This window comes from Cnephaeus nilssonii (genome assembly GCF_951640355.1).
Source record: "Cnephaeus nilssonii genome assembly, chromosome: 10".
Taxonomy (NCBI): Eukaryota; Metazoa; Chordata; class Mammalia; order Chiroptera; family Vespertilionidae; genus Cnephaeus; species Cnephaeus nilssonii.
Genome location: NC_137081.1, coordinates 50,113,881 through 50,122,561, shown reverse-complemented (window position 1 = coordinate 50,122,561; position 8,681 = coordinate 50,113,881). Strand labels below are relative to the sequence as shown.

At 39.4% G+C, this 8,681-nt stretch overlaps 1 protein-coding gene across 1 annotated transcript in view; it reads right to left on the bottom strand.

The window, feature by feature from the left end:
- Positions 1–820: 820 nt before the first annotated feature.
- Positions 821–8,681, bottom strand: part of LOC307106055 (sodium channel protein type 1 subunit alpha) — a gene marked incomplete at both ends in the record, with an annotated part of 73,707 nt that continues 65,846 nt past the window's right edge. Inside the window, 4 exons of the mRNA XM_079782152.1 lie at positions 821–1,998; positions 4,169–4,439; positions 6,018–6,115; positions 8,369–8,510. Of these exons, the coding sequence (XP_079638278.1) occupies positions 821–1,998; positions 4,169–4,439; positions 6,018–6,115; positions 8,369–8,510 (1,689 nt within the window). The remainder of the gene's footprint in view (positions 1,999–4,168; positions 4,440–6,017; positions 6,116–8,368; positions 8,511–8,681) is intronic.

Sequence of the window (8,681 nt, the reverse complement as noted above, 5' to 3'; positions counted from 1 at the left end):
CAATAAACAAAAACATAACATTATGATTCCAGACATTTGAATGAAGTTTGCACCTACTAACATTTAATGGCCTACCACCCCCAAAATGATGTACTTGGTCTAGGGGCTGGATTTGAAAACAAAAACACAAAAGAAGATGAGCAAAGCACCTCCAATGATCACCTAATTACCCCTCCGGAAACATGGATGGAATTTAAGAACTCAATGTTTTCCTCGTGACCTTTTTTCATGCATGATCTCTAAGTGTTGCATGCCCCCCATGCAAACCACGTCTTTGTTCAGTTAGGAGGGCGATGTGATTGCCATCACTCCCGGTGGCATACCTGGTAAAGAGGTCCTTTAATCTATTTCCCAACAGAAACCCCGTTTACAAAAATAGTCACATATAATAAACAACATATGGATTAACAAAAAAAAGATGAACCCACTAACAGATTTCATAAAAATGTGACAAATGTGGCAGTTGAAATGCAAAGAGTGGATACAATTACTACACTAAAGTGTTTCATGTTAAACAACCCAAATCATAGGTTTGCACCCCTTGGAACTGGTCCTCACATTCTGAGTAGCCGTTTTGTCTCTTGTCTTCAGCAGTGTCAGCTGGTAGTGAGAACAGTAACCTCCTGTCATCTCCCCTTTACACAGAGTTGCAGTTTTCTGACAAGGGGTCACTGTCTTATTGTAGGCACTGACCTTAAGTAGATTTGTGTAAAAACAGTCAGTTTGGCATTGACCTCCTAAAGGAGTCCTATTGACAAAAATACATCACCTTCACAGGCTGTAAACAAATAGTAACCCGATTATTTTTATCTGTTTTTGTTTATTTCCCTTTGGCTTTTTTATCTTTGCCTTCTTGCTCGTGTTTTTCCACGATTGGCTTTGTTACCCGATCATAGGAGGGTGGACAAGCTGCTGTGGACATGGTCAGATCAGTTTTTTCTGTAATAGAATTTTCATTTATTCTGTCAATGATCATGTCTTCTTTTACAAGAAGATTAACCCCACCTTTGATTTTATTTTTGTTATACATAAATGAAGCTTGTTTTACAGTTCGCCTTAAAAGGTAGCGCCTATAAGCACGCTGAATAATAACAGCGGACACCTCCTCTTGTTTTCGTTTTAAAGTTGTAGTAATTGGCTGGTAGGAGGCCTTTGATGGGTTAGAAGCCATGAACCGTTCTTCCATCTGTATTCGGAGAGCGTCCATCTCTCCACTCTCCCCCAGAACCCTCTTAGTAAAAGCAAATAGAATGTCAAGACAGTGGATCCGGTCGCCACTGACCATGGGCAAGTCCATGGCAATGAGCTGGAGTTTGTTTGGTTGTGGCAAATTGAGAGGGGGTTCGAGAGCAGCTGCAAACTGCGATAATTTTTCAAATTCCATGAACTGGGTGGCATCGGGGTCAAACTTCTCCCAGACCTCGTAGAACATCTCAAAGTCATCCTCACTCAGGGGCTCTGCACTTTCTTCAGTAGCGACACTGAAGTTCTCCAGGATGACAGCGATGTACATGTTCACCACAACCAGAAATGATATGATGATGTAACTGACGAAAAAGAAAATCCCAACAGATGGGTTCCCACAGTCTCCCTTAACTTGGCTTCCAGGGTTTACTTTATCAGGATCACAGTCTGGAGGCCCACTATTAAGAATAGGTGCTAGCAACCCGTCCCAGCCAGCAGAGGTGGTAATCTGGAACAGGCAGATCATGCTGTTGCCAAAGGTTTCAAAGTTGAACATGTCATCAATTCCAACTTCCCTCTTGACATAGGCAAAGTTGGACATTCCAAAGATGGCGTAGATGAACATGACCAGGAAGAGCAGGAGGCCGATGTTGAACAACGCAGGGAGGGACATCATCAGAGCAAAGAGCAGCGTGCGGATCCCCTTTGCCCCTTTGATCAGACGTAGGATCCGGCCAATCCTGGCAAGACGGATCACTCGGAACAGGGTAGGGGACACAAAATATTTTTCTATCAGCTCAGCCAGAAACATGCCTGTAGATAAAAAAAATGAGAATGTCAACCAATGAAGAAGTTATCTATTAAAATAACACTTAAGTTTCTGTCAAGGCCCTAGGGTAAAGTTCAGAGTATTGATATTCAGTTACGTAATAATAAATTTGATGGACACACACACACACCCATATATAATTGTATATAATACAATAGAATATAAATAAACCAAAATGATATCCAGTATTAAGTTAACTCAATATTTGCAACAGATGGAATATTTTCAGCCCCAAATCCATATGTTAAAGCCCTAACCATCCTCCCTGTGATGGTATTTAGAGACAAGGCCTTTGAGAAATAATTAGGTTTACAACAGATCCTGAGGCTGGGCCTTCATGGTGGATTAGTTCCCTTATAAGAAGAGACACCGGAGAGCTTTCTGTCCCTCTTCAAACCCCCCTCCCCACAGCCATGTGAGGATTCAGTGAGAAGGTGGCTGTCTACAAGCTAAGAAGGGAGCTCTCATCAGAAACCCACCATGCTGGCACCTTGATCTTGGATTTTTAACCTTCAGAACTTTGAGAAAATATATTTCAGTTGTTCAAGCCACCTGTTCTGTTATGGCAGTCTGAGTTAAAACAACATTCAGTTCAATAAAAATTTTACAGTACCTTTTGACTTTATAAACTATTTATTAGCTTACTTAAAATTTCCAGACTGAATCTTAAAAAATAAGTTAAAATTCTCAATTCTGGCTGAATAACATTGGCCAACAGTATAAGAACAAATTTACATGAATATACTTTTTTTTCTGAAATTGGCAAACCACATATCCTCTTTTCAGTCCTTAACCATCTAAAAGCATCTGCAGTATTTGATGCTATGTTCATCTCTCCATGAACTTAATACTTTCCTGCGTCTCCTCTATAATATTCTTATATATTTATTTACAGATGCTCTGGTGCATGTACAAAGGAATCTAAGGCTGATGATCTTTTTGGTCTCCTGTAGCTGATACTGGTCTCAGCCCTCTTCTTTTAAGCTTCTTTCTCCTCTTACCATTTAAATAATGAAATAATAGTTGTACTGAAGAGGAGCCCAAGAAACCAAGTGCCTTGTAGTTATACTGTCTCATTCTTTACAGGGTAAGTAAGCCTACATAATTGTGTGTTTGGGTGTGTGTATGTGTATGTGCATGTGTGTGTGTGTGTGTGTGTGTGTGTGTGTGTGTGTGTGTGTGAGAGAGAGAGAGAGAGAGAGAGAGAGAGAGAGAGAGAGAAATAATAAAAAGAGAGTCACATACAACTTTAGTACCCTATGCACAAAGGATTACATGAGGGATTAGTGTAGGAATCAAAGGCTACATACAAATGTGAATTGGATATCAATCAACTTCTTCAGAGAGGGGAATGACATAAAAATCTGCCCAATAGAGGTGCCCCATATTGGATGGTTAAATATTGACCTAATCATATTATCTGGTTTAGGAAAGAGTGAATGCTTCAGTCCCACAGACAGACTTTTTTGTTTCACTGGAGCTGGAGTTGTATCTTTAACAAGATGAGCTATTGCTCATGTGACCTGTTGAAGGATTTTGAACAAACATCAAATAATGTCCCGTGCCACCTGCACTTTCCCTTGTACATCATTACTATAGACCCTTTCAGGGCAATCTAGAAAATCTCTACCTGATACCCTTAAAGAAGTTGTGATATGAATTTGGTAACATTTTGTTCTTATTTTTATTTTCTTCTCACTCTAGGCTTTACCTTCTCTTGTCATCAACTTCCACTCCTATCTACTTGCTGATGGCTCTATGTCCATATCTCTGATGCAATGTATTTCCTAAATACCAGACTAAATTTCTAGTCCTCTTCTTAATAGAGCCATCTAGATATTGTATAGGCTATTCAATCTCAACATCTCAAAACATTTTGATCTTAGTTAATAGTACATTTCTAATTCAAATGAATGAAAGTTTATTATGTTGACAAATAATACACCTAGTATCTAAAATGGACAGAATAGGATACAATCCTGTATGTACAGCAGGAGCCTCGTTTTGTAAGAAAAACAAACACACCTGGATGAAATACATTAACATTTTCTTAATGGTTATCTCCGAGTGGGGGGATGACCTCTAATTTAAACGTGATTGTTCCCACTTTTACTTTTACTGAGCTGAACTTAAGAGACTTTAAATACTTCTTACCTACAATGGAGAGAATGACAACCACAAAATCAAAAATATTCCAGCCTATGGTAAAATAATAATGGCGGAGGGAGATGAGCTTCAGAACACACTCTCCGGTGAACAGCACAATGAACACCAGGTTGATACGTGCCAAAACGCTAGTGACATATTCACTTTGGTCATCTGTTTCTACCATCATTGTGACCATGTTGAGACAGATGAGGATCATAATGCTTATGTCAAACACTTGTCTGGTTACAAAGTCAAAGACCATTCCTTGATACTTGTTCTGTAGAGAAATAGAAATGCTTTTAGCAACAGAATAGTTTTCCTGAACATATTAACATCTATGTAATATGTAATAAAAGTTTATATTACGCACTTTCTCCATTTACTCTCTAGAATTGTACAGAGTAATCATTGGCCCTGAATTTTATAAAAGGTGGTTTATAATGCATTACTTTTTAAAAATATATTTTTATTGATTTCAGAGAGAAAGGGAGAGGGAGAGATAGAAACATCAATGATGAGAGAATCATTGATTGGCTGCCTCCTGCACACCCCACACTGGGATCAAGCCCACAACCCAGGCATACGCCCTGACCAGGAATCGAACCATGACCTCCTGATTCATAGGTCAATGCTCAACCACTGAGCCATGCTGACTGGGCAATACATTAATTTTTTGAATTCAGTTATCTAAATTGCTGTTTACCAATGTGTATTCCACAGAATAACAATCTCTTCTCAAAAGGAGACTTCTGATAAGAAACATTGCATAGTAATACAAATGCACATTAATGTATTAAGTTTATGAGAAGGTAAGAAATCTGCTTTATTTTGTTTTACCAAAATGTCCCATTATCAGTTGAACCATGCATCCATTTCAAAATTCAGTATCTAATAACATAATCATTTGTCTTATTTTCAAAGAACTGTTCAAGGGAACTTGGGATTTCTAGGACATTTTGTATTTAAAGTTCATGTATGGCAGTATTGATGTTCTTCCACCACACAGTCTTTGCTGACATTGTCAGACACAGAATTCTGATTGAGTCTACACAGAGATAACCAGACCAGAAAAGCACTCCCTTATTCTTTGATGTAAAAAATTCACATCCTCAGCCCTGGCTGGTGCTCAGGTGGGCATCCTACCATGCACCAAAAGGTTGCTGGTTCTATTTCCTGTCAAGGCACATGCCTGGGTTGCGGGCTCCATCCTTGGTAGGGGGTGTAGAGGAGGCAGCTGATTGATGTTCCATTCTCACATCGATGTTTCCCTTTCTCTCTCCCTCTCTTTTCCCCTCTCTAAAAATCAATAAAGATATTTTTTAAAATTCACATCCCTTGTCACTGATCCATGGTTCTGCTCCCCAGTTCTGCCACTGTCAGTCACTGCCAGCCATTGTCTGGCTCATTTCCCTAGGTCACTGAGGACTCTGATGACATCTTCTATCTTACATTTTTCCTAGACACAGTTGACCCATTTCTACTTCCACTGTTGAGGCTTATCAAGGGAAAGTTTATATTACTCATCATTCTCAAGAATGCAACTGCTGGCTAGCATATTATGAAAGTTCACCAGTATTTTGTGTCCTTTGCCATTTAGTTTGGATGCTAACTGTATAATTCTAAATCCCTTGAAATTTAGAGCACATTTTCTATTTCTTCTTCTTTTTATTTTTGGTTTCTCTCTTTTTAAAAATATTTTTTACCATTACCATAAAAGATATGAATTAATGATGTTTTAAAAAATTAAAGAAATCTTTGAGGCTAGAAATGTTAGCTGCTATCAGTCTTGTACGAAAACCCATGCAAGTTTTTGTTTTTGGTATATTTTTTCCCCATGTCATTTGGTATTTCTTACTCCTGGTCGAGGTATAGGCTTTTGTGGCTTTTTCGATCCTAATTTTTTCATTGCATTATAATATTTCTTCTGTTCTTCTGTCATAAAGATGTCTTGACCTCCAAAGTATAGAAAAGAAAAAACAAAACTGGTTAAAACTATGTCCCTTTGCACACAATATTTTAATGATATACTTAAAATAGGAAAGGGGTAGTTAAAAAAGGAAATGCAAACTTCAACCAGTTAGGATAATTATGCCTGGGACTTAAAATTTAAAAAATTAAAAATACACTTTAGGTAATATAATCCTATTTAATTCTCACAATCATCCAATATTGACTTTATTTTTTTCATTATCCTATATAATAAAAGGCTAATATGCAAATCAACTGAACAGTGGAACGACTGGTCACTATGATGCACATTGACCACCAGGGGCAGATGCTCAATGCAGGAGCTTCCCCCTGGTGGTCAGTGCGCTCCCACAGGGGGAGCGCTGCTCAGCCAGAAGCCGGGCTCATGGCTGGCAAGTGCAGCAGCGGTGGCAGGAGCCTCTCCCACCTCCTGGGTAGCACTAAGGATGTCCGACTGCCAGCTTAGGTCTGCTGCCTATGGGGAGTGAGCCTAAGCCATCAGTTGAACATCCCCTGAGGGCTCCCGGACTGTGAGAGGGCGCAGGCCGGGCTGAGGGACCCCCCCCCCCCCCACGAGTGCATGAATTTCATGCACCGGGCCTCTAGTTACTTTCTGAAGGAAAAAATTCCAGAAACTGGGAGGCTAACTTATTCCAGACCAAATACTAAGTGAGAGGTAAAATTTGATTCTTAGAAACAAAATACTTGGTTCATTACACTATACACACTGCCTTCCTGAAGTTAAAGACAATATTTTAAAATTCAAATGTAGTAAAGAGTGAACATATTTATATTGCAAGATGGTTTAGAGTACTCATAGAAAGGCACTTTCACTCTGCCAAGAATTTGTGCAAAAGTATGGAAAGAAAAGTGGATGAGTTGGTAGAAGAGTTAAGGGATAAGTCAGAGATCATAAGTATGGCAGGTATGTGATAGACCAGTAGATAGGATTTGGAACTCAGTCCTGATATTGACTACAACATAATATTAGTAATAATAAAAGGGGATGGACCTGGCCAGTGTGGCTCAGCGGTTGAATGTCCACCCAGGAACCAGGTTCGATTCCTGGTCAGGGCACATGCCTAGGTTGTGGGCTCGATCCACAATGTGGGGCATGCAGGAGACAGCTGATGGATGATGTTCCTGTCTTATTGATGTTTCTCTCTCTCCCTTTCCCTTCCTCTCTCTCTCTCTCTAATATATATATATATATATATATATATATATATATATATATAATATTTTTATTGATTTCAGAGAGGAAGGGAGAGGGAGAAAGAGAGAAACAACATCAATGATGAGAGAGAATCATTGATCAGCTGCCTCCTGCATGTCCCCTACTGGGGATTGAGTCTGCAACCCAGGCATGTGCCCTTGACCAGAATCAAACCCGGGACCCTTCAGTCCATAGGCAGATGCTCTATCCACTGAGCCAAACCAGCTAAGGCAATACAAAATATTAAAATAATAAAAAAATAAAAGGGGATGGATGGGGCAGGAATGTTCTAAGAGTGAGACTCTCATATAACAAAAGGAATCATCCTATATAATAAAAGGCTAATATGCAAATTGACCAAACAGTGGAACAACCAGTCCTATGATGTGCACTGACCACCAGGAGGCAGACGCTTAACACAGGGGCTGCCCCCTGGTATTCAGTGTGCTCCCACAGGAGGAGTGCAGCAGCAGCGCGGCAGCGTTAAGGATGTCCAACTGCTGGCTTAGGCCCGCTCCCTAGAGGGGAGTCGTAAGTGGGACATCCCCTGAGGGCCTCTGGACTCTGAGAGGGCACAGGCTGGGCTGAGTGACCCCCGAGAGTGCATGAATCTCATGCATTTGGCCTAGTTATATAATAAGAAAACATACTGAGCAGATGAAATGAAAGAGCAATACACAAAGAAAGAAAAATAAATGGCAAAAAAGCACTTGAAAACACATTCAAACCTACCAATAAAAGACAAAAGTAAAATAAGCCCTAGCTGGTGTGACTTGATGGATAGAGTATCGGCCCATGGACTGAAGGGTCCTGGGTTTGACCAAGAAGAAAAAAAAACAGAAGGGAGAGAGGATTTGTAAGTCTATTCCCAGGAATGTGAGCAGTGTATGGCAAGGGAGAGGATACAAAAAAAGACTTTCTTATACACATCCATTTGGTCTCTGAATTAAAGTATACTTTGGTGGTGACAATACCTCAAATAATTTTACTATCTTTAGTGAGAGAGAAAATATTAGAAATACTTATCTTCTTTTTTTGCTGGTTGAAATTATCTATGATGACACCAATAAACAGGTTCAAGGTGAAGAAGGACCCAAAGATGATGAAAATAACAAAGTAAAGATACATGTATAGACTTTCTTCATACTTAGGCTGCAATTCCACCTACCAAAGAAAAATATTTTGTAAAATATCACAATACATATTGATACTAGAAGTCATTGGTACTTTTTCATGAGAATAGAAAAGAAAATTCCTAGTAATACTCAATCAGTACTTCTTTTCTCTCTAAATCAACTACCTCTAAAAAAATCTCTGAAAGTGGGCTTTAAGGAT